The 26,388-nt window shown below is 40.3% G+C and overlaps 3 protein-coding genes across 5 annotated transcripts in view; all 3 read right to left on the bottom strand.

The window, feature by feature from the left end:
• Window positions 1-3,533: 3,533 nt before the first annotated feature.
• On the bottom strand, window positions 3,534-11,622 carry lamp5 (lysosomal associated membrane protein family member 5). Of its 2 annotated transcripts, none has more exons than XM_050057780.1 (7): window positions 11,351-11,622; window positions 11,163-11,309; window positions 10,484-10,662; window positions 9,803-9,934; window positions 9,312-9,408; window positions 7,997-8,185; window positions 3,534-4,727 (listed from the first exon to the last, which is right to left on the bottom strand). In XM_050057780.1, the coding sequence occupies exons 2-7, from the start codon at window positions 11,212-11,214 to the stop codon at window positions 4,552-4,554; spliced, it is 825 nt and encodes a 274-aa protein (XP_049913737.1). In that variant the 5' UTR covers window positions 11,215-11,309; window positions 11,351-11,622; the 3' UTR covers window positions 3,534-4,551. The 2 variants fall into 2 exon arrangements, with proteins under 2 accessions (XP_049913737.1, XP_049913736.1); XM_050057779.1 differs by lacking the exon at window positions 3,534-4,727 and adding an exon at window positions 5,421-5,632.
• Window positions 11,623-11,912: 290 nt separating this feature from the next.
• On the bottom strand, window positions 11,913-14,730 carry LOC126398438 (inversin-A-like). Its single transcript, XM_050057778.1, has one exon. It carries the CDS (start codon window positions 14,195-14,197, stop codon window positions 12,716-12,718), a length of 1,482 nt encoding a protein of 493 aa, XP_049913735.1. The 5' UTR covers window positions 14,198-14,730; the 3' UTR covers window positions 11,913-12,715.
• Window positions 14,731-16,985: 2,255 nt separating this feature from the next.
• Window positions 16,986-26,388, bottom strand: part of LOC126398437 (1-phosphatidylinositol 4,5-bisphosphate phosphodiesterase beta-4-like) — a 142,513-nt gene continuing 133,110 nt past the window's right edge. Inside the window, exons 38-40 of one of the 2 annotated variants that reach the window (XM_050057776.1) lie at window positions 25,228-25,314; window positions 24,561-24,597; window positions 16,986-21,096 (exon numbers count right to left, since the gene is read on the bottom strand). In XM_050057776.1, the coding sequence (XP_049913733.1) occupies window positions 21,020-21,096; window positions 24,561-24,597; window positions 25,228-25,314 (201 nt within the window). In that variant the 3' untranslated portion in view covers window positions 16,986-21,019. The remainder of the gene's footprint in view (window positions 21,097-24,560; window positions 24,598-25,227; window positions 25,315-26,388) is intronic. The other variant, XM_050057777.1, reaches the window with a different exon arrangement.

Below are 26,388 nucleotides of genomic sequence, written 5' to 3'. Positions count from 1 at the left end.
CGAGATCTTGTGATCTTGATAAACAGGCGGTAAAATCACAGTTAGCTTACAAACAGTTATTTACCGCTAGTAATAAAAATGCCCAAGCTTTGTGCAGCAATAGGCTGCAATAATAGGAAGAATTGATTTTCATTCCACCTGCTTCTCGATCCGCATACACAGACATCCACAGAGCCTCTGTTCAACACGGTGGTGGGGGAGGGGGGGTGAGGGAGAACAGGCTCTGATTGGAGGGAGAGCTAACCACGCCCACTTAGGAGACAGGAAGAGTAACCGTTTTCTTAACATTGGATAAGCCTACAGTGGGGTATCTCCTTTATCCAATATCTCTGCCTAGAACTTGCCGTCACTGGAGACAGAGAAGGTGAAGCTCAATCCGGGGCGCTTCTGCGTGAACCTGCATTGTACTTTTATGATTCTGTCGCACTTTAAATGGAGGACCACACATATGTTTTGCCCTGTAAGAGGGAAACCACGCCACAAAATAAAAGAAAAAGATCACAGCTCTCATCCCCGTCACACTCGCACCCCGCCCACCTACCTATACTCATTCAATCCCAAACATGCCATTAACTCACAGAACACTGACATTACAACAGAACATTTACTGCAGGGTCGCTACAATATTGTAACATGGTTTAGATTCCTAAATAAATATTCACCTCATCGCTAGATAGGCCTACTCCTGAAAAACTTGAAAAACTTGTGGATGATGCCATCTCTGTCTGCGCAAGGCTTTTTGTCCTACGAGGCCACCATCACTTACCCGATGGGAGGGGTGAGCGAGTGAGCCCTGCAATCTAGAATTTGACCGCTGATGTCACTGTTACTCACCATTTTTACACACTGAGGCTTTAAATGTGCATAATGTTAATAAAGGGGGAAAGAAAGAATAAGAATGAAATAAAAAAAAAAGGGAAACCAAGTCGAGATACAGGACTTCTTTAACCTCTCCAGTGGTGCAGTGGTAAATGATGAGGTGGGTGTACTACTAGGTAGATAGGTAGATTACTGATGAGGAAGTGGGCATACTCTCCTATATATTACAATGGCTTTTTAGCTGATAGGTGGGTATACTGTCACTGGATAGAAAAAGAAGTGGGTATACCCTGTATACCTGTGTATACCCTCCACTACACCACTGACCCCTTCTGTATATTATATTGGAATATTATAGAGGGGTGGGTTACAGCTCAGGAACTGTACTTTGCTCAGTGTGTGATATGAGAGATTGTGACATAATGTGGGAGTCTATCCTTTAAGACCTATCTTATCCTCTCCAAGTGTAGTGTGCTGGTTCGGTCATGTAGCCACATATTGTAGGTTGGAGCTGTTGTTCCTCTTCATCACATTAGCTCTTTTGCCGTAATGATGCAGTAGAAGAGGTTTTTTTGTTGGGCAATGGAGAGTTGTCTTAATGCTTCAGACACACTCAGAATGATTAACATTGGTTCTGGTACTAGTGAAATATTAATGATTTCTGCGATGCTGTTGAGCTCGTTGTGAGAAAGGTTGCTTCTGAGGTCTGACATTAATCACAAGTTGGTGACACGTGGACATATGTTGTGTATTTTGGCGTTGGAGCAGTGGAGTTTGTATAGTGTTTTAAATTGTATAAGGCAGTGTCTGGCATTGATTGAGGATTTGTGTATGTGTTTGAGACTTTCTTCCCAAATGTCATCTGATATTTGAATACCTATTTCTTTTTCCCAATAGGCTTTGTGACTTTCAGAGGATGGAGAGACTGATGCTAGGAGGGTATAGGTAGGAGATGATGATTTGTTGATTTTTGACTGATATCTGGTGTTTTTTGTGTAATATTCTATGTTCTACGTTTATGAGGCTATACATGTAATGCCTAACCCTTTCATGCCTGAATTATGACAACCTCAGTCAGGATTTTTTTCCTATGTGTTTTTATTGCTCTTGGGCATGAAAAAACAATATTTGAACTTAAAAAATTGTATCCAGATTTTCACATGTCCACTTGAGTGGACAACATGCGTTGTTGTTTTCAACTGAAAATATACTGTATTAAATGAAATTATCCAATGAATAGTGTAGATTCAGTGAAAATTTCCCTGTAGTTTTGATAATATGTTTGATAGTCCACCGTCTTTTCGTCACATTACTGTTTCTTTAATGGTGGCAAATTTGATAGTGCTGGGCAATATATCGATATCATATTGATATCTTTATGAGACTGGATATTGTCTTGGATTTTGTATATTATAATATCGCAAACGTTGTCTTTTCCTGATGTTAAAGGCTGTGTAACAGTAAAGTGATGACATTTTCCTAAGTTAGCAGACTGTTCTAGCTGTTCTATTGTTTTCGTTAACCTACATAGTTATTATATCCACATTACTGATTAGTACCTATTTATCAAAAATCTCATTGTGTAAAAATTTTGTCAAAGAACTTGCAATATTGATATTGAGGTATTTGGTCAAAAGTATCGTGGTATTTGATTTTCTCTTAGAATAAAATCACATGCCAATACATCACCTCAATGCAGCATCTCTGTATCAGTTTAAGAGGAAGAGGAGCATCTGTATTTTTGACGCTATTGAAAAACAAAACTGCGGGATCTCTAAATACCCCGACATAATACCTCGATACCACCTAAACCTATGTTTGTGTTATTGTACATCCATCGATACAGCGTTGAGCTCACCATGGCAGCTCATGCCGGCCTTACACCAAACAACTTTTCAAGCAGTTTTACTGTTGCAGACAGATTTCAATTTTAGAGTAAAAACAGAGTTGATGCGCTCCCATGATCTAAATTGTTTGGTGTAAGGTGGTCATAAAGGTCAGTCTTCTGTGAATCTTTTTCTCATCTTGATGTTCTGATAAAATGAAACGTATTAATATTTTCATATTCAGTATTAGTGTGCATGTATACCCATTGTCTTTAGATGTAAGAGGGTGTCAGACCTAAGTAATTTGTTTTCTTTAGTCTTCTAGTGTGCGGTGGGCATCGTTCATGACTGTTCATATTGTTACAACCGTCCCCAGTCTCCCCTAATGTTGTGGTTGGGTGTAGTGGGATTAATCAGGTCTGATTTTAACATGACAGTCGTAGTCTAAAAGGAAAAAGTCAGGCCTTGAGTTGACCTTTTAATAACAAAAAGACCACTTCTAAAGATCATGTCGAACACTGATGCTGCTCGTCTGAGTGAAAAACTGGATTAAAGGCTTTGACTTTGACGGCTTGTGACTCAGGATGATGTATGACGCCCACATCTCTGAAACAAATAGGTGTAGCTGACACAAATGCTCTATTTATTTTCAATTAGACTTGTTCATATTGCGTTTCCTTCAAAGGCCCAGAGTCAGACGACAAAATCAATACCTCATCCCTGCAGCGTCCCCACTGACAGGACTATCCGTCACCTTCTTCAAGTTGTGCTTTAACACTGTAGACTTATTAGATTTACTTTAACAAAGAAGGTTTGATTAGGTCTGAAAGATTAAAAAGTGTGTGCTGTAGTGATGTGACAGATAATAGGAAACACTTGACAGGTGTGTAGAGATGATTCCAGCAATTTATTTCAATGAACAGAAGAATACTGCACAAGATTGCATCAGCAGAGGTTTATGCATAGACTTTGATTCTGAAAATATTGTACACTTATTATTTATTTTTTTTTTTTTCAATTTAATAACCTCTCTTTTCATAAACACTCTCATATGGCACTCTGACAAATTCGTCACTGCGTAGCGCAGAATTTGTATCAGATTTTTACGTATTTCTTTCTTCCCTTTTTTTGATATGTTCCATACATCGGTGTGGAGAAAGGATTCGGTGAAGTCAAAGCAAAAACATTGCAACTCTGAATGCCACTGCACTGCACACACTACAAGACTTGTCCACTGTGAAACACTATGGCTGCATTCAAAAAGGAAATAAAAAGATTCTTGAACGAAAAATAAAATAGCAAATAGAGAACCAACGATAGAAATAATTTAGCAGCAGTTTCAGAGAGAGAAAGAGAGGAGAAGACAACAAACAGTTTGCAGATGACAGCAGAAGCTCTGGCGATTTCTTTCAAAGTTGTGTAAAAAGAGCTGAAGTGATAAACTAGGCCCTGGAGATGTTACAGGAAAAAAAAATACGTGAACTGTAACCTCAAGTTGGTGATTTTCAGATGACAAACAATCACCAATCTGAAGGGAAATCAATTATATTTTCAGAAAAGCATAAATTTATATTTTATTTTCATTAAAATTCTAATAACTGTAAGACAGACTATGAATTCATGGCGTTAAGATTTAATTCAGCAGCTGGGAAAATTAGGTTTTGGTGGGTTTACCCTGCAACTACATCCATGCTAGGCCCCAAGCTGTGCCATTAACTTGTGTTTTAGCTGTTCAAAAGTTCCAGTGCCTTCAGTTCAGGCTACACCCATTTCTCCGTCAGGGATTCAGTCCATCACATGGCACTTTCCTCCGTGGTGTTAGGCCCGGGACATCGAGGAGACAAGTCTTTTATCAGGTTAGCTTTGGAGAGAGCTGAGGGAGTCGCCGCTGCCGTCGTGCTGCTGGCTACATGTTCTTGTACATGGAGCGATCTCTGGGCAGCTGGGACTGGTTAGCTGTCAGCTTCAGGTGGAAGTGGTAGACGGTGAGCGTGATGACGATGATGAGGGCCAGAATGAAGCCCAGGATAAGGGGGAGAGTTTCCTCCAGGCGCTCCCGCTGGTCGGTGATGCACTTGTAGGCTGTAGGAAGTGGAATAATGAGCACAGTCAGGATGGTATGGTGACACTGAAGGTCTCAGAAGATCTGAGATAGTGTGCAGATTCATTCAGAGTCCATGTGTCGTGTTTTTGGGCCTGGTGATGACTCAGTATTTTTTCTAATACCTTTCAATGGAATCAGATTGTGATGATATCATCATCAGGGTTGCGACGGTATGAGATTTTATGGTACTATGCCGAAAATACTACAGTTTCACATTACAGGATTATTATTATCAGTCAGAATGACCCTTAAAGGAATGAAAATGGAAGGGTTACTTTTGGTTGATCAAATGTTTTATTACTATAATAGAAACCATTTTATTATTGGAAGTATGTGTATAAAGTCTCCCCTTTGAAATGATCTAAAATAAAGGGGAGATAATCTGCATTTTTTTTCAATATGATAGATAAATAAATGTACACAGTATGATAACCATCAGCTTTTATATCAATCAATCAATCAATCAATCAATCAAACTTTATTTATATAGCGCCTTTCATACATCAAAAATGCAACCCCAAAGCGCAAGGTATATCTCGTATGATTTATTTTTTTTATTTTTTTTACAAAATTTCATGAATTAGGGCTGGAGCTACTAACAGTTTTCATTATGGCTGCACAATATTGGATTTTTGCTGATATGCTGATGTTTTCAGATTCATTTTGGCCAATTGCCAGTACAGACATATGTAGGATTATCTATACTGTAATTTTATTATGTTGGTGTGTTCTAGACATTTTATTGCACATCCGTCCGTCCGTCCGTCCTGGGAGAGGGATCCTTCCTCAGACTCATCCTCCTGATCCTCTGTGAGGGTCCAGCGACAGAGGGTATCATATAATGTAAAGCCCCCTGAGGCAAATTGTGATTTGTGATATTGGGCTGTAGAAATAAAATTGAAAAGTCTCCCCTGTAGTGGAATTAATACCTACTCGTATCATTATGGCATTTTTACAGAAGTTTCACTGAAAAATAATATAAAAATAGTGATTATGTTACTTTTTCAGTGTCTGTACCAAACAAGCATGTGTATGTCTGGAATATGATTTGTAGGCCAGGACAACTATGTAAAATATTGTGACACATTTTACCTTTATCAACATGTTGCAGCACATGCAATTTGGATATTACACTTCGCCATATTGAGTTCGATAATATTTCGATTCATTGTGCAGCCCAAACTGGCTGATGCAGGCATAAACACAATGCTTTTCAAATAGTACACATTCCCTGGGAAAAACTACTTTAACTTAGATTACATATAAAACATGCCATGTTTATTTTACAAACAAAACTGTAAAATTTGTCTTCCTTTAACAGGCTTGGATGACGCTCTCCCTCCGACAGTTCTTACATCAGTAACAGCTGGGTCAGATTTGACCTATTTCATAAATTAAAGTTGCATTATTTAAGTATCGGCATATTGGCAGAAATGTTCATTTCAGGCTGAAGCTAATGTTTCATTTTAAAGCAATTATCTTCCAATTCTGACATCAGGTTGATATTATTGGGGATTGTTGTTTAATCTGCCAATTGTTTGCTTGGTTAATTGTTTAGTCCATAAAATGTCCAAATATAGGCTGGTGAAAAAGGTAACTCAGAATCTCCTACGGTGATGTCTTCAGATTCATTGTTTTGTCCAAAAAACCAAATATATTAAGTTTACTGTTGTGAAAGATCGATGAAACCAGCAAATATTAACGTATGAGAAACTGAACCAGTGAATTTTAGGCATTTTTGCTTAAAAAATTTTTTTTTACTTGAATAGGTATAGGCTAATCGCTGATCATCAAAATAGTAGCGCTGCAATGATTAATTGATTAGTTCTCAACTATTAAATTAACCACCAGCTTTTTTTTAAATAATCAATAAATTGCTTTGAGTCATTTTTTAAAGAAAATAAAAGCCAAATTCTTTGATTCCACTTCCTTAAAGGTGAATATTTTCTATTTTCTTCACTCCTGTATGACAGTAAACCAAATATCTTTGGCTTGTGGACAAAACAAGACATTTGTGGACGCCATTTTGGGTTGTGGGAAACATTCATCGACATTTCATTGACCAAACAACTGATCAGTTAATCAGGTAATAATCAACGGATTAATGGACATAAAAAGAATCGTCAGTTGCAACCCTACAAAATAACTGCAGATCACGTCACTGGACTAATGATCAATCAAGTGCGTGTTTCACTTCTAGTTTAATTTAGTGATTTTAAATAAAATTACTCAGTAAGTAAATGAGTTGTAAAAGTTACTGTTGCACGTGTAAAACGTTCTGATGCAGTGTGTTGTATTGAACTTCAGTTTGATCATTTGAGTGTGATTTATTTTCAAAACTTAATATCCCTCAGCCCTGCTGTCTCTGCAGTGTGAACTCCACACTCATCATGATGTGGCCTCTCTCAGGTTTAGGCAGTGATCAGTGTTGACCGATAGGGGTGTGTAGCAGTATGCATAGTAAGTGTGCAGTGTGTGCATGCATATCTATGAGTGTGTGAGTCATGCAGGTAGCATCTGTGTGTGTTTGCACAGAGGCACTGAGGTTTTTATTCACTAAATGACACAAATTTCCCACAGATGTTTCTTCTCTCTTTCAGCGAAACAATTAGACACAGTTTGTTGTTTACCTGTCCTGTGCTCAGATAAAGGCATGTTAGTGTGCACACATCTTCTGGGTGTCTGTAAGGGGGAAGGAGGACACTTATACCACAGCTGGCTGTACAGTATATGGTTGTGTGTGTGTGTTTTAAAGTTGAAGGTGTTTCTCCCTGTGGGCAGCAGTAATGCACACGAGGAGGGAGGCAGTGAAGCATAGCACAGCCTAGTTTACAGCAGCTCAGAGCAAATGATTCTTCCAAGGTGATTGGCTTCAGAGGACAGCCGGGGACACTGAGTATGTCTATAAAAGCTGCATTGAGGGCGAGGATATGACTGCACTCATAAAGTCCTAATGACCCCCCACCCCTTCTTTCCTTCTGTCTCTCTCTTTGCATTTCTTTTGTCCCTCTTGCATCACAACCTTTTCTTTTTTCTCCTGTTAGCCTGTCTACTGCTCTGCAGCCCCACAGTATACTGCAGCAGTAACCCACCAGAGGGGTGTGTGTGAGTGTGTGTGAGTGTGTGTGAGTGTGTGTGTGAGTGAGTCAGAGAGAGAGATAGATGTACAGTTGCAACACCCTTATCCAGGATTTCTCATTATCATTATCGTCATTGTGTTTGGTGGCAGTGTTTGGTTTGTTCTTACGTTCGCTGAACATGAAGTCAGAGGCGATGTCGAAGGGCTGGATCTGGATGTCATACATGGAGACGGTGACGCCCTTCTGGTGGTCGCTCGAGATGAGCGTGAGAGTCTGCTGAGCTGTGCACACGTAGGAGTGCCCGGCGGGTGTCACCAGGGCCGACAGGCGGTGGGTGCTCGCTGTGTGCTTCCCCGCTGGAGAGAGAGGATGAGTCATAAATAGGAAGTAAGCATTAAGGCAGTGTAATGTAACTCGGGTTAAGGAGTGTGTGTGTGTGTGTGTGTGTGTGTGTAACTGGCTTCCATGTAGGCTGACTGCATGCGAAAATTAAATTGATGCAAATTCCATAATTTGGGATGATTTTCTATACGCAATTTGGGTGAATCCACTGTGGGAAAACAGGATGAAAGAAAAAAAATCCATAATAATGATAATGATAATAATAATAATAATAATAATAATGTATTTGTAAGAAGTTATTTAAAAAAATTATAAAATAAATAAATATTAACTAAAAATTATAAGAATGTTTAAATATTTCAGTATGACAATGAAATTTTTAGAACTTGTAATTCATGAAAAAAAGTTGTGTGGTGAGGTCCGACATACAATGTATTAATGCATATTGTCATAAATAATAACAATAATAATAATAATAATAATAATTTATTAGTAGTAGTCATTTAAAAAATAATAATAAAATAAATAAATATTAAATTAAAATAAATTAATAAATATACATTTTAAAACGTTTAAATGTTTCAAGATGACAATGAAATTATTATGAAAACTAATAAAACTAAAAATGTATGAAGAAGTTGTGTTAAGAGGTTGACAATAAAGGTATTTATACACTTGTTTTGTTTTTCACATTGTAGTCATGATAATTATAATAATGAATAATAATAGTAATAATAATAACTAAATGAATAATAAAACCTTTAAAAAAATCTTAACAGTATTTTTTTTTTATAATAAAAGTATTAAAAGTTGTATGTATGTGTATATGTGTATATGTGTATATATATATATATATATATATATATATATATATATATATATTAGTCCTAGGCGTATTTTTCATCTTAGAGTCATACTGTAATGTGGCGGACACTGTCTAAAATCTGAAATAATTCCAGTGATTTTTTTTTTTTATTCCATGTACGTGGGTGTAAATCGTAAATCGTGAATCCACGCATGACTCAGTTCTCTAATTCCATGTGAATACAGATGTGACATCAGTGAGAGCGAGTTGCGATCAAAGCAGGCGGGACTGAAATGTGCTGAGTAGCTGCGGCACTGTACACACGGGACACTCACGGTTGTACGCGCTGATGAACTGCGAAGTCTCCGAGGTGTCATAGACGAACTGGACCTTACTAATCTTCCACACCTCAATGCCCTTCTCACGGAGCTCCTGCAACACACAGAAACACACACGCGTCAAACTGGGCTTTTCCGCCGCGTGGAGAGGGCAAGGTGGCCTAGGGGAAAAAATAATGTTCTTAAAAACATGATTAAGTGAATTAGTTTCCCTTTAACTAAAATATTTCCCTTAATTCAGGACATCATTACAAATGACATGATTCCACTTTAGGATCATTTGATTAAAGGGGAAATTGAATTTCCTCATGTCCATTGCGCAACAAAAATGATTCCGAGTTGCAGTAAATTTAGGGAAACACATTCAGGAGCTGTATGATGTAGTGTTGGCGTCTTGATATTCCCTGGAGATGATTCAGACTTTTGGAATGGCACGCTGTGGCACATTTTACGCATTATTGCCGTTTCCCTGATGCGTTGTCGCCCACCTTAGAAAAGTAGATGCGGAGTGTGTAGGCGTTGTTCTTCCAGGATATGTGAATCTCTGACTCTGTGCTCCCGCATTTCCCCTCGATCTCTGCCCCACGGGGCAATGTGAACACAGCCTGCTCCGTGATCAGCTGCAGAAAGACACAAACAGGCATGTTGTTTAAAAAGTCGACAGATGGGGACAGATTACGCATCCTGATGTCTCTGGATGCACTTTATCATTCCATTTTTACGCACGAATTTATAGTGTGATAAATATCCAGAGAGCGGGCAGGGTTATTTGAATAAGTTGTTCTAACAAGCATAAATAAAGAAAACTTGATGATCAAAAAGTCTGATATCGAATAATGTCTTCCTTTTGTTAAGGATGGGTCCGACGACGTCAGCATTTTACGCACGACTACACACTACAAAAGCAGTTTGCAAATACAATTCTAATGTAATCAGCAGACATTTTTCATATTTATGAGAGCAAAAACTGCCATTTTGAATAAATGTTCAAAATATGTTGCATGTAAAACATGTTTCCAGTGCTGCACCACCTTTACGCACAAATCGTAACGTCTCCAACACAAAGCAACATGTAATGCAGCTTACTGGCTTCAAACTGCAAGTGCGTTTCTGTCTCTATCTTTTTTTAAGCATCCACATGTATTAAAATGCACGGGGGGATCCCTTACGTCTATCCCATTGAGCGCGAGCACGTCATATGGCACGAGGAATTTCACGGCGAACTCCACCATCAGGCATGTCGTGCCGTTCTCCCGGACCGCGAAGATGGCTTTGTCTGGGTTGTTGGAGAGACCGGACAGGTTCTCCCCTTCCTGCTCCGCCAGCACCACGGACAGCGCCAGCACACCTGGCCAGACAATGAGAAAGGTTGGAGGTGGGGGCACTTCATATCAGTGGGGTAACAGATGGGGGCACACACACACCTACACACACATACACACTCACACACACACGCATAAAACATGCAGAATCAGCAGAAACAGCGGTGTGTTTAGCTCACATCTTCAGATCGCTGGCACATCACCTCTGTTTCCTCACGGCAAAGTCAAAACCAGGTGAAAACACCGGAGACTGAAATCTGCAGTATCAGGGGAGCAACAGCACGCCACTGGCTGCAGACTGAGCCGCGTCAGGAAGTGACGAACCGCAACTCTGATCATGTTTACAAGACTTTTATATTCATGTGAGGGGGAAAGAAACCCAGAACACACACACTGTCATGCCTAGGGTGCACACTCATGCACGTACACACACACACACGCACGCACACACTGCAGTAAGGAGTCACGACAGCTGCATACACGCACACGCACGCACACGCACGCACACATACACACTCTCTCTTACCGAGCAGCAGAAGCCGGGCGCTCTCCGTGGTGCTGAAACCGGTTCGTCCCATCGCTATCAGCTTCCCCAGCGCTGCAGAAAGGGGGCTAACACACTGGGCAGCCTGTGCTGAACCCACCACAAGAAAAGAGAGATAGAAAGACAGAGTGCTGAACCCACCACAAGAAAAGAGAGATAGAAAGACAGAGAGGGGAGGCGGGAGAGGAGGAAAGGAGAAAAGGAGAGAGAGAGAGAGAGAGAGAGAGAGAGGGGAGGGATGCCTCTGCTCAGCGCCCAGCAGTCACGCTCAGACCATCGCGAATGCAGCAAAAAAAATGTCTCCAGGTTGGACGTGAGATCCGGTTTGCTCTGCAGAAGCAGCAGCAGCCGGCTCCGAGGAGTTCTGGCTGTCCAACGCCACCGCTCTCTCCAAGGTTGACGGGGTTTAACCCAGAGACAGCTGCAGGACCGAGCTCCTTCTACACATCATTAACATCAGGAATAATGATCCCCTCCAAAGAAAGGAAAAGTCCGTCACCTGAATGTGTCTCCTGTACGGAAGGAAGGACTCGGCATGCAGTCTTAAGTTATTCCCGCAATGCTGTAGTTTCCATCTCTGTGGTAGCAGCTGTAGGTTGGGCTGAAATGATGTATGTCTGGAGGGAAACGCCGACAACACCCCTTCCCCTCCCTCCCTCCCTCTCTCAAACTCCACTTCTGCAAGGTTGCAGCTGAGAGTCAGTGAGAATAGGTGCTGCAAAATCACTTCATCTCACATACAGACTATTTTTTTTAAATGTATATCTGATGGAGCGATATATAAATGGGTATTGTAGAGAGTGTGAAGGATATTTAGAGGCGTTTTAGAAGTTATGACACAAATGAAACTGCCTCACATTGCAGCCTTGCTTCATAGGAATCGTGATACTAATTACCCAGTATAAGTGTGCTCACCAAAACCCAAACCAGAGAACAAAAACGACTCTAAGATCTGACATGAATCTTTTTTTTTTTTTTTTAATGTAAATACTGTTCACTGTGATGCTCTCTGATTGAGTGCCTCTTTTTTTCTTTGAGATACAGAAACATGCAGCACAGTTAAATAATTTATTATCACCCCTCCACCTTCGATGCAACCCCCACCCACTCTGAAGGGAGTGGCAAATGCTGCTGAACACAGGAGCGACCTTTATACACTGAAACTACAAGTTTTGCGTTTCACTCTGTGCTGCAGTGTCCAGCTGGCAGCTGCTGGCACAGTTTACGCAAATTAGTTTGAGCTTCTGTTGATTTTTCACTGATTCAGTTGCAGTTAAAAACATTTAGTGTCGTTTTTACTCCCTGTTTTCTTCAGTTGGTGGCGTTGGTAACTTTTGCAGGGCGGATGTATTGTTAACACTTTGTTGTTGTGCAGTAAGGAGAAGAGGTTTGAAGGTCACCGAGGATCACAAAACACATTTGGAGGGTAATTTAGCGAAACTGATTGGAACAGATTATCGCTCTGATGTAGCTCTGTTCGGTAAATTAGTGGCGGATGAGTACAAACACTTTTTACGCATGGCGCACTTTGGTTTCTAACAGTTTGGAATTTTAAACTGAGTGTCAAACTCACACTTGACGTTGCTGATGCTGTCGATGCTGGGTTTACTGCCCACCTGCAGATGTTTCATGTCCTGAGGGAAAGTTTCTGACCGCGGAATGCGTCCTGACGTGAACATCTGATTGCTCTCCAACTCTTTCGCGTCCTTCTTAATCTCCGGGGAGGTGAATCGGCGTAAGAGTTTGTTGCTCAACACCGAGAAGGTGCTGTTTGAAGGAGCGGCGGTGGGTGCGGTGAACAGAGGAGGCTCAGCCTTGCAGGGAGACGCATCGCGCCTCCTGATGGTTTTGGATTTACGCGCGGGCACCAGCGTGCGGTCCGGAGGTGTGGGGCTGAGGATACTGGTTGGTAGACTGCATCTCTTCTGATAGTAGTTGTCGTAAAATCTGCGCGTACCGAAGTCCAGCATTTTTGATTTTTCTGCCCCTGGATCAGTCTCACTTTTGTTGGTAAGAATGGGAGCCAGTAAGATGCCCAGAGCTGAGGGCGCGCTGGGTTTGCGGGTGTTTCTGCCGGGCCGGGGGGAGAAGAACATAGATTTTGACGCCTCGCAGCTCTGTTTAAGAGGAGGGAGGTGATCATCAGAGGTGGTCAGCCTTTCCCCGGTTTTAGCATGCTTAGAGTTGGGAGAATGTTGAGGGGGTTTAGGGGTTAGGACTTGTGAGAAGACCAGCTCCGGTGGAGGCGAAGATGAGCCGTCATTCTCTCTTTCAAACTCCTCTATAGAGTCCATCGATGACAGCCGGCTCTGTTTTATCCGAGGCCTTGGTTGCCAAGAGCAGTTTTGCATCAACTGACAATCTGCGTGATCACACGTCTGAAGCACCTCGAGTTTATTCACTAAGTGTCCAACTTTCCTCTCAAACTTGTCGTTTACATCGCCACATCCCGGCGCGCCTCCCTCAGCCTCACGGCCCCTCCTGGAGGTGTTGGTCAGCGCAGAGATGCACTCTGTGTGGCCGAGAAACTTCGCCACTTCCACAGCAGAGTTTCCAACTTTATTCTGCCTGTCTATCTGAAGACCCAGCCTCTTGAAAGCTCTCACCAAAAACTCCACCACAGGTGAGTGACCTGCGACTGCGGCGTACATTAGCGCGGTGTTCCCCCAGGCGTCCACAATCTCCGGGTCTGCATTGTTTCGGACCAGGATCTTCGCAGCATCCAGGTAGCCTTTCTCACAGGCGTAGCTGAGCGCAGTGCGCCCGCTGCCGTCCTGACAGTTGACATTGGCTCCTCTGTGCAGCAGGAGCTCTACAAACTTACACCGAGTCTGACTGTCAGGCAGCAGGATGGAGGAGATGAGGGGCGTCTGTGCGCTCTTTGTTTTGGAGTCCACAATTTCTCCATCCAGCGCGTCCAGGACGAACCTGGCCAGGTGGACTTTATCTTTGGACATCGCCTCCAGGAGGATCTCAGTGCCTGTTTGCCCTCCGGACTTCCCCTGAGCCTTCAGCATGGAGAATATGATCTCTCTGTAATATGGAGCAGAGTTCTAACCCTCTCCTCCAGACTAGTGCTGACCCAACAAACCCATCACCTCTGTTATATAGTGAAGACGGAAGCCACGGAGTTGCCGGGCAACGCAAACATAATGACGGCGCTTTGTTCGTCTTTCTCATGGAAATACTTTGCTTATAATGACAATTAAGAGCTTCAGCGCTGCAGCCGCCTGTTCAAGAGTGTATCTGGGGGATGAATTGACCCCGCACTTGTTGAATGTGATTAGACAGCAGCAGTGGTCATTGTGTGGGAGATAAGTGCGCGCGGGCTGTGTGCGCTTGATTAATAAATCTGGGCTGCGGACACGGTGTGACCCCACTCGAGACATTCAGTACACAATGGTCACATATCACAAGGGAACAGACTGAGCGGGGGGAACACTAGAAAAAACGTTAAAGGGTGACTTCTGTGTTTTTCAATCTGGATCTTATTGTCCCATGTTTTTATGTCTGAGTGATTAATGGGAACAAAACTTTTTAAAAACTGATCCAGAATAAAGTGAGAGGGCTGCAGACAGAAGCTGTGAAAAAGGCTGCAATGTGCCCCTGCAGGGCAATCGAGCACCATCAATTTATGTCTGCTAAAAGTGCTTGTTTTTGCCACTGACCAGCTCAGATCATTGTGTTAAGTGTCTGACAACATTATGGAAAGGATCCCTACAGAGATAGACCTTTTCTTAAAGAGTAAGATCTTTTTTGTTGAGCCAGAAACAGCCCCAACATCTATAGTCAAACCCACCAGACTCCTCTTAAATAAACAGTAATTTTATCATCATAAAACACACTATTCCCCCCCCCCCCCCCCCCACAATCTGTTTTTTGAAATTTCCTAAATAGAGCAGATAGAAAACAAATTAATATCTGGTCAATCCAATAGTGACACAACAAAAAAAGTAAGTGGTAAGTAAAATAATAACAGTACAACACCAAGACAAATACTACAAACCGAATCAGTACCCAGAACAAGACAAAGAACAAAATACAGTAATAAAATTAAAGTATTAAAATATGTGGAAATGCTTGTATGATGACAAAAATTAACACTAAATACTAAAACATAATATAATGGTTGTTTGTCAGACAATTGTCTGTCACATCACAATTTAATGTCTGTAAAATAGATGATCAATCATTCAGGAATATCTGGAAAGTCTAGCTCTCATACATACTCGAAAAACAGATCCCACACCATGCAAATGTTCCTCAGGGAGCCCCTCATTATGCACCTGATTCTGTCCAGTTTGACAAAATGAATGACGACCTTTATCCGTAGAGTGTGAAGGAGGTGTTGGGGACTTCCACTTGAGTAACACCAAACATCTGGCTAGTAAGGTAACAAAGGCTGTAAAAGTTTCCTCATGGGAAGAGAGTGGTACTGGAGTTACACCATCAATGCAATCATAGCATTAGGTTCAACAGATTTTCCAGTAACCCTTGACAGTGATCTAAAGATCCCCCCCCCAGTACGTCTGTAATGCAACACAATCCATTCAGAGTTGATAGAAACAAAACACTAGAAAGCTGCCTTGGTTTGACTTCACTGTTCCAACAATCACCAACTCTGGTTTGGTTGAAATAAACCATTAATTCAACCAGTTAGATGTGAAAATGTGAAGCCTCTATATATACTTAAATTACCATTTATTTAAATGGAGTCCAGTGGGTTTGGCAATAGTGATTTCAGGGCTGTTTCTTGTTCGACAAAGAAGATCTTACTCCTTAATAAAAAGGTCTATCTCTAGGAATCCTTTCCATAATGTTGTCAGACATTTAAATTAAATACCTCAACCTGTCAGTGGAAAAAACAAGCACTTATAATGGACGTAACATTGATGGTGCCTGCAGGGATTACACTGAAGCCTGTTTTATCCTCTCACTCAATACTGGACTTCAACTTCAGCACTAAAAGATGGGATAAAAGGACTCAGGTGGGAACCTGATCCACTCATAGCTATCCTTGGAGCGACTTGCACTGTATACTATGCTAGCAAACACCAAAAATGGCTGTTTCATTTGGAGTGGTGATTGCAAAGAAGGCAATTTATGAGTGTGAAAGATGGACTCTGTTCCCACATACGATTCATGGTTAAATGAAATGGCAAACACACGTTACATCTGGAGAGATTGAGATTCTATAACGAGGATAGAGGTGTTGTGTTTGATAAGATTTGGGACCCTGTACTGAAATTCTTTCAGGGCGAAGACTAATATATAATATTTTTAGATAAAGCACCTTGCTGTGTATATTTTTCCTTTTCTGTATAGTTCATTTTTACTACTACTACTTTGTACTAATCACTCTGCCTGCGGCCACTGTTACATATGATGTGCTGCCTGTTGGCTTTGTTTTTCCTGTTTCTTTCTATGCTCTAAAAAAGACCTAGGTTATATATATATCTACTAGCATTAATGCCCATATATTTGTATATATTTCTTCTGTCCTTGTGTGTGTGTGTGTGTGTGTGTGTGTGTGTGTGTGTGTGTGTGTGTGTGTGTGTGTGTGTGTGTATATGTGTGTATATGTGTGTGTATNTTAACCACCACTGTGGAGCTTCTTTTTTTAAAGAATACAAATGTTTGTAACTTGAAATTGTGAAGAAATTGATGGGTTTATAGACCCCAAAAAATAATTCTGTGGCTTTGTATATATAATATATATATATATATATATATATATATATATATAATCAAAAAAACCTACAGACCCACAGTCGTACTTTGAAGAAACACAACTGAGCCGTGTGGTTATGTCCCATTTTACACCTGGATTTATTGGTACACATACTATAAAACAGTATTAAAGGAGCTGGATAACAACAGTATTTTCATTGCTTTAAGTTCAACAATACAATATAAATACAAAAACACGCACAGAATGGTTTGTTGACAAGCTACAGTTCAAATAGAAAACAAAGAGGAGATACAGTAGAAACGGAGGAAATCAAATCGGTGACTTGCTCTGCAAAAATAATCGGCTTCTTTTTTTGTTTTCCTTTTCTTTTGACAAACTAGAGAGCCAAAGGTTACATGTAATCACACAACAGAAACATTCAACTAGTGCAAAAAAGCCTCTAACAAACATAATAATCTTAAACTACACATTATATCTAATATATATAATATATATATTCATTTATTTATATATATCTTCATATAAATAACCCCTTAATTTGGCATTTTATCATTCATAAAATAATTTACCATCCTAACAGACACTGAGTGGCACATTTGAAAGCGATGGAATAAAATTTAAAAGCACTTTTTTACTCGTTTATCTCTGCACTAGATATGTGGTGAGAGCTTTATACTGTGTCGTGTGGTGCAGTAAGGGCAGACTGGAAAACAGAGATCAAAAAAACAAAAACAAAAGAACAAACAAGAAAACCCAGTGGTTGATAAATGTCTTTCCCCAACATCCAACAGACCCACTCTTTCCCCTGAGCCCTTGTATGGCAGAACACAATTGGTCAAAAAGTAAATTAAACTACATACATTCCAGTATATACAAGAACATCCCGTCTACCCTTTTACGCGTGTTACAGCAGAATAATACAGAAAAACAAATCTTTAAAAAGGCCAAAATACCTCGAGGTGCTTTTATCCCCATCTTTTTGTGTTTTTATATCAATATTATTAATATTATTATTACGACTTCTGGCCGATCTTTGTTAGTGGTGTGCCATGCAGTGTGAATGCCTGGCATGATCATATGAGCACGAGCACCTACAGGATTACTTCCTAGTTGTGCTCAAAGGTCCAGCGTGCAGGATTTAGGGGGATATCTTGGCAGAAATTGAGTAAAATATAACAAGTATGTTTTCTTTAGTGTATAATCACCTGAAAATAAGAATTGTTGTGTTTTCATTACCATAGAATCAGCTGTTTGAATCTACATAGGGAGCGGATCCTTGTCTATGTATATCGCCATGTTGCATTGTCATGTTTCTACAGTAGCCCAGAATGGACAAACCAAACTCGGCTCCAGATAGGGACATTTTTTGTGTTGGCCACTGTAGAGAAACACTGATTTCTAATGTGAACTGTTTGATTCAGTGTTTTACCAGTTTAAATCAGCTGGTCTGTTTGGTTTGGAGCGGAAGAGACCCCTGTGGGTAGTTTCGGCTCCGAGTAAAAACTTCCTGAACATCTGGATCTTTTTGCGTTGGCCAGTGTAGTTAGGAGCCCCTCTATGAGTGGAAAAGTGTCGGAGAAACACTCGTTTTTTAACGTGGAGCTATTTTATTAAGTGTTTTTATTGGTTTAAATCACCAGGGGTCTCATTTACAAACACTGCATACGCCCAAAACGAGGCCTGAAAGAGGTGTACGCCTCCTGAACAAGGAATTCTGACCGGGTGAGGTTTCACCTGGTTGTAATCTACAATCCTCACTGCTAAATGCCATTTAATTCCCCCTAAATCTCACACACTATATCCTTAACGTCACATTTCTTTCTCTGCAGTGGCTTTTTGTCCTGCAGTGTCACCAGGGCTGCGGACAGTAGTGCCTCCTCAAGCAATCAGCAGTCCCATAAAAGTAAGAGGGAACCTGTTGAGGGGTAACAGGCGTAGTCTGAAATCCCTGGCGTGGAAAGTGTGTGGCAGCCATGTCACAGGCTTTGTTACAAATCTGTTATAATTATTCAGTCCCCTGACCGAGGGCGAGCAGGGAAATGATGAGGATTACAAGCTGAGGTTGCTTACGTGCAGTCGAGAAGCTATTAAGGGAGCACTTCACTTCAGCAGCGAGTGGACGAGACGAGGTGGCTGTGATATCTGTCAGCCAAAGTTCTTGTCTGATGTTAATAGGCTGGTCAATTAACACAGTGTATTACAGCAGAATGATTGTGCTGCCATGAATGGACTCATTTTGGTACCAGTGTATTACAGATTTGGCACAATTTCACAAGAGTTTCAAGTGCAAAACTCTTTCAAGGAATACTTCACCGCCCAAATGACAGTTTCTATATCAGTGACTCAACCTGTGTTATGTTGAGCTCGAGAAGACTGGCATGAGATGATGTCCTCATTCGTGTGTTTTGTCCACAACCCAAAGATATTTAGTTAACTGTCTGAAGAAAAAAGAAACAAGAAAATATTCACAATTAAGAAGCTAGAGTCAGAGAATTTGGACTTTGGTTTTCTTAAAAATGACTCACACAGATTGATTGTAAAATTAGTTGCTAATTATTTTCATAGTAACAACTAATCAATATTGTTGCAGCTCTTCTCCACAGTGAACAAAGAATCCAAAAACTCTTGAAGAATTAAAGTCATGGAAGTCTGTATATAACAACAGCAAAACCATCTAGCTTTTGGATTCGTTCACCAGAGTCATGCAAGTTGTCTTCATAAATTCGGTAACACAAGGTGAGTAATTGATATACAAATGATCATTGTGGGGATGAAGTATTCCTTCGATTCAAACACCCATTTAATCCTGCTTAACCCTTTATTTACTGATAGATATCCCCTTTATTATATCGTCACATTTTCAATTCAGTGTTGTAACTAATGTCATTGCCTTGGTTTGTAGTGATCCAACAATTTTGTCACTACATTAAAGGCTAAAAAGCAACCACATTTTAGTTACTATTACCTTGTAATATTTTCACCTATTCTTACTTTGGTGGCCTTCCTGATTGATCATTTTTTTGTACACTTTAAACTTTGAGGGAATCATGTGTTCATTTTTTGCATAGTATACATGAACTTGAGCCCAAAATTAGGAGTATATAACGCTGAGTTTTGCAGGTGTAAACTTATGATGATTGGGCACAGTTTTAAAATTACTTTCAAGTAAAAGTTGAGCACAGCAGTTTCACAATCTCTTGGGTCATTAAAAAAAATTGGACTGGGAAATTGGCCGTATTCAAAGTGAGCGTCTGTCCATCGTGATCCCTTTATAGTCTTCAGACTCCAGATAGAAAGCCTTTTTATAGTTGGCTGTAACATTGTTGAACAAAACAAAGTCAGTAATACATTTTTGTGAAGTCACACAACTTGCATTGTAGGTGTAGGTGACACGGAGGTCTGCCACTCCTTCATACAGTGATTTTTTTTTTTTTTTAAATACATTCTTACTGAAATACAGAAAACCTACAGTAGTGCACTGCTACATTTTCCACATTGTTATGATGGTCTATCACATACAAAGTGCTCAGGACAGGACTGGTGTGTAGCGTACAGTGTATTTCACAAAGTTTATTCATTTGTGCTGAAATGACATTAAATCTTAAACATATTCTTCTCTCCTCGTCCACGCTGTTTCTGGAGCAGTTAATCCGGTACCGATTTATTTATTTTTTTTAAAGAAAGAAAGTAAAATAAAAAGTCAAAAAGGGAACGAATATCCACCTCCCTCCCGTAAGTGAATGTGTCTGTGCATGTGTTGTGTGTGTCCACCAGTAGCTGCAGCTTGTGTTGCCCGTAGGATACAGAGAAGGTGATAGAAAATTTAGACGTACATACGGTGGAGGAGGGGATACGTTTGATTCTGTGTTGCCTCATCTCCTCTCTCGATAAGTGGTTAAACCCCCTGTCAGACAGTGATAAGCACCAATGGCTCAGTGGTATAAAATTAGTGGGTGGGGTAAGGATGCAGAAACTAAGTGGTGGGGAGGGCGACTGTGTGTGTGTGAACAGACATGACAGAGAAGTAAAGACAGTGACGTAGGTGGGTGTTAATGTCTCTGGGTTGTAGAGGGGGTATCCGCGGTGGAGTGTTTCTGCACCTGCATGTGTGTGTATATGAGTGTATGTGTGTGCTTGTGTCTCGGTCTCAGTCGCTCACACCACCGTGGCAGGTCTGCGGTCCATCTCCTCCTCCAACTTCACCATCTGCTGCATGTCCTTGGCCTTTGAGGAGACAGAAATCACAGTTAGACAGATGCACAGACACAGAAACTAAATCTCACACTCGGCCACATCCACACTAATGTCTGTTCATTTTAAAATGGCATTTTGGAGGGAATATGATTTCCATAGACACAAGAATAACCTCCATCTATACTAACGCTCTAGAAAATGCAAATCATGACCGTTCACATACACTGGGAAAGTGCTGTCACGATACTGGAAGCTCGAACTTGGATTGGATATTTAATACCAATTTTGACACGATAGGACATTGGACATAAAATTCAATTTTTTATTGAAAATAAATATAACAAGGCGATAACATAATGACAACTTTTTTTTCCAGTTAGTAGCAGAGAACAGCTGAATGATTTCAAGAAAGCACAGCTGGTACTGGTGCATTGATAATGCAGAAAATGAGTACTGAAAGCGTTTTAAATATTCAGAACTGATATATAAAGATAACAATAAATCTACTTTTGATAACACTACACTGGGCATGTGCGTACCAGTGAAGACAGAAAGGAGATTGTCTACTCGGTTGGTTGCTTAGTTACAAAAAATACTACAGAGACAACGAAAAGTAAGTCCAGAGGTTTCTTTGCTTGTACCAACAACGAGGTAGAACTGTTAGTAAAAGTTACACATTAGTATAAGACAGTCAAGGCGGCGGATAACGTATTAGGAGGTGTTGCAAAGCAAGTGGGGCGACATATTGGAGAGGTACTGGGAGCATTATCAATCGCCGTTGGAAGCCATGGTGATGGGAAATGAGGACCCACCATGGTGTCTTAGTGTTGTAGTTGTTGCTACTGTTATTGTTGCCATGACTTGATGTTGTGTTGTCTTGCTGTTGTTATTGCTGAAGCCATTGTGTCATGAATATGTTCTATTTTGTAATTGTATTTTTTATATAACAGTGTCTTGGAGCAGAGAAATTATTCTGTTTCCTGCACAGGGACTACAGATATCAAAATTAGCTTATAGCTAAATCTGGTGCAGCTAAGAAGCTGTGCACTGTCCCTGTTTTTAAAGATACCTCACTGAAGATATGCAGGCGTATCTATAATGTTTTTACGTGACATGCCATGAATGATAGGGTTGGAAATTAAGTTTTTTGTCTACCTGCCATTGTGGCAGATGGATTCCAAAATCTACCAGCCACTCAGTAGATTACAATTGTGTTTTTGGCTGGTGCTAATTTCCAACCCAGGATAAGACCCTATCAGAAAATGAACCTCAGTGTCTGTGTCATCGTTTTTAAAAATCTGTTTCCCCCTGTCCAGACTAAAACAGAGTCAGCAGCATTTTTAAAGGTCTCCATCTTAGGGCTTCTTAAAATAACTTGGCGTAAACATAGCAATAGTTACATATTCTGAATGTTACACAAGGGTCAACTTTCATGTCTTTTTTCCACTTGCCCAGTCGGGCAAAATTTTTAGAAATCTACTTGCCCGAAGTAGATTTTTACTTGCCCCTATACAAACTGTTTTATTTATTAGTGGTAATTAAATAACAGCAAAGACTTTATGTATTTGGGAAACTTGATATGTCTTTAAAATACTACCTCTTTATATCGTGCTTCTGAAATTTGCAGCACACTGTTCAATCCATTGTTTGAATTTGGCCACATCCTCTATCAGCACCCGTAAAGAACTCCTGTTTCCAGGATAATTGAAACACTCTCTTGTGCTTCAGCTCATAAATTTTGTCTTTTCCCTGGCGCCATTTTCTTACAAGAGCTTGATTGGTACAGAGATGAGAACGAAGCGAGATGGCTCACTCTTTGGCTACTTCTATCATCAGCTCTTGGAAAAACAATGTGTTTTCTTTTTTAGCACTTGCCCAATCCGGCCAGTGAGTTGCTAGGTTGACGTGGCATTTGATTTGCTCCAGGTGATCGGGCAGTCCTTGTTGTTGAGTCATGGTATGTCATTAGTTTATCTCACCTGTTTATGTAGTTTCTATTATCTGCTCATCAGTAAGAGACACATTGATTCTACCTTGGTAATAATCCTCTCTGTTGGGTGCATTTCCTTGCACACTGTTGCAGGTAATTTAAGCCACATGCTTTGTAGGTGTTGTGTAATGGTTGCCACAAAATGTCTGCAGTGGGACACTGTCACATACTATGAAAGCAAATGATTATGAGCTGGAGTGAAAGCACAGTGGGGCAGGTTGGGAGCTGGCTGTTTTTGCTTAGTAATAGCTGGTGAGTCATGGTGATAAATGACTCAAGCTGCTCGTTGGCACTGCTGACACCCCGAGAGCTGCAGACTACAAATGTGGGAATGGGATTTTACAATACAAAGAAAATGAATCACTTTCTTTCTTCTGTCTTTTTTTTTTAATTTTAAATCTTGCAATCTCTTCAAAGGCGGACCTGTCATGTACTATTTCCCTGCTTTAATCAGTGGTGAGTCATTTCAAGAGCGCTCATTGTAGTAGTCAATTAAAAGGAAGGAAAATACAGATTTTAAAGGAATACTTCACCCACAAAGTTATTGTTTGTAAATCAGTTACTCAACCTGTGTTACATTCAATTTGTTTGCATGCCTCCACGGTGAATGAAGAATCCAAAAACTGAGGGAAATTTTGGATAAATTGGAGTAAAAGGGGGGTCTGTTTAACTAAAGCAAAAATATATCAAAACTTGTGCAGTATAATCAAAGTCTCATTTATCCAGTCGTTTACTCAGTACTTTACAAACACATGCATTTTAGCTAAAACCTTAAAACTAAACTAAAAATGAACCTTATCTATGCTCTCTCTTCAAAGCCAGACTCCACTGACAAAACAGCAATTTTACCTGGCTGAACACGGGAGCTGCTTGTTTACCGCTGCCTTTATTGGTTGTTTGTTTGTGTTATTGTGTGACTTTGGTGTTTTAAAGAGATAGCTTAGACAGAAGTCGCACAATAAAACAAACCCATCAAGGCAGCTGTAGACCAGCAGCTTCCGTGTTCAGCGAGGTAAAATGTTTTTGTCAATGGAGTCTGGCTGTTAGGAGAGCAGTGATAAGTTTCACTTTCGGTTCAGTTCCCTGTCGGTAAGGGCTGTCTGTTTGTGAAGTGCTGAGCATACAACTCAATTAATGAAACATACACTGCATGAGTTGTGTGTGAGTTTGTAAATTGGTGATTGGATATAGTTTTCTGCCCCCTTTAACTCCACAAACATGAAGAAATTTCTCAGTTTTCGGATTCTTCCTTCATCAAGGAGGCATGCAAGAAAAGCTCTCCACAAACTCAGTGCAACACAGTTTGAGTAACTGATATACATATGGTCATTTTGTGTGTGTGAAGTATACCTTAAACAGTCTCAGCAGCAAATTGAGGTATTAAAATATGAGTAATGTACAGAGAGGTAGAAGGGAGAGAGATGGAAGGAAACATGATGACAAAGTGATGCACTGACAGAAAGGTGGAATCAGAGGTAGAGTTGAGTGAGATGGAGATGCCTACCTTGAACCTGTTTGTTTGCATGGTGTGATTTCAAAAGCTGTGCCGGAAGAAGCAAATCATATTAAAAACAAATGAATATGTGCATACATGTAAGACATGTACAGGTAACGGAGTGTGACTGATGGCAAAATAAAATGATAGATGGAGATATGAGACCTTCATATGCAAAGTGAACTATACTTTGTAGTGTGCACGTATTATATATAGGGTAGAGAAACAGTTCAGCCAGGTGGCACACTGAAGAAACATTGAGACTGTGATTCTTTAAGATGGACTTTGTGTTTATTTTGTGGGATGAACATGGGTGTTTGTCTGAAGGGTCTCTTGAGGCAGATCTGATGGCAGCTATGTGGAACACTTCCTGTAAAACTAATTACAGTTTACATCACAGATGACAGAAACTGCAGCCATTACAGTATCTAGGGGAGAAATCAGCCAGAGAGCTGCACTGGTCCCCTGTCTCGAGTTTCATTTACACTTAAGAAGCCAGTGAAGCACAAAGGACCATAAACTGAGAGAGGTTCAGGCGTCTGCAGGAAGTGGGGCTAATAAATGCTGTGGTTGGACAGCAGGCAGCTGATGGCAGACATGCAAGTTATCTTGAGTAATCGTTTTTGGTAGTCGCACGTTGCGTGTAGGGTTCAGTTTTTGTTATTTATTGTCGTACCTGCTCATTGAACTTCTCCAGTTTCTCCAACTGTTCTCTCTGGTTTTTCTCTAGCTGCTCCATCTCCTTCTGATGCTTCATGGCCAGCTGCAGACACACCAGGGACAAAATATTATAATGATGTAGTCACTGTTTCGTAAGTAAGCAGTTAATTATTTGAACATTGAGTCTCAGACAATGACTAACGACTGGGCCATACCGCCAGCCTGAGCAGAGCATGTGCATTGTGGAACCTTTGGGGTTTTATTTCAGCGCCCATGTTAACAGGTTAGAGAAGCCGCACTGCTTATCTACGGAGTCTTTCCCATGCAACTTGCTGCTTCTCAGCAAAATTAGAGAGTGAAATGATCTGCTGATAGTCATATTGACATCATTCCAGTAATTTCCATATCTGCAGTATATGTCCCAGACATGAAACTTCCTGTTTCTGTTCCAAATTAATTCTGTAGACAGAATTCCAATGACACAAGGCTTTTATTGTAAAGTATTTGCAGGACTGTGTTGTGGAAACTGTTGTGACTTACACAGCTCCATATAGGTCTGTGTGGACACCAGGGCCGCAACTTATGATTATGTTCACCATCAATTAATCTGTCAATTGTTTTCTTAATTAAATGATGATTTGTTTTGTCTATAAAAAGTAAAAAATGGTTAAAAATGTCAATCAGTGTTTCCCAAAGCCCAAAATCATGTCCTCAAATGTCTTTTTTTTTGTCCATAACCCAAAGATATTCAGTTTACACAGAGGAGTAAAGAAACCAGAAAATATTCACATTTAAGAAGCTGGAATCAGACAATTTGGACCGTTTTTTCTGAAAATTCACTCAAGGTGTTATAGTCAAAGATCAGCGACAGCAAAGGTTTTTTTTCTCTCTTTCTATTACTGTGAGGAAACCAAAAACATCCATCAAACTGAACTGCTTTGGATTCATCTCGTATTTGTTTTAGTAAATTTGCTGTATTGTTTTCACCTATATTGTATTTGTAGCACTGATCTCCACACACATTCTGTAAGCCGCTAAGTTCACTACAGAACAGGTTGTGTCACACAGAAAGCAGAATGTTTTTTTTACAAAGTAGAAACATTTCCTTGTATTTATACTGTAAAATTAAATAAAAATCCTGTAGTAGCAGTTGATACTCACATATTCATATAGTATT

Source organism: Epinephelus moara, chromosome 12 (genome assembly GCF_006386435.1).
Source record: "Epinephelus moara isolate mb chromosome 12, YSFRI_EMoa_1.0, whole genome shotgun sequence".
NCBI classification, from domain to species: Eukaryota; Metazoa; Chordata; class Actinopteri; order Perciformes; family Serranidae; genus Epinephelus; species Epinephelus moara.
Note: the sequence above shows the minus strand (reverse complement) of the source record. Positions and strands in the feature narration are given on the sequence as shown.

Bases quoted from the DNA above. Each gene is read 5' to 3' on its own strand.
- LOC126398438 (XM_050057778.1), bottom strand. From the start codon at position 14,197: ATGCTGAAGGCTCAGGGGAAGTCCGGAGGGCAAACAGGCACTGAGATC.
- lamp5 (XM_050057779.1), bottom strand. From the start codon at position 11,214: ATGGGACGAACCGGTTTCAGCACCACGGAGAGCGCCCGGCTTCTGCTG. The intron at 10,663-11,162 runs GTAAGAGAGAGT...TTGTCTGGCCAG, and splicing joins CGCCCGGCTTCTGCTGCTCG to GTGTGCTGGCGCTGTCCGTG. The intron at 5,633-7,996 runs GTAAGAACAAAC...TTATTTCTACAG, and splicing joins TGACTTCATGTTCAGCGAAC to CCCAATATCACAAATCACAA.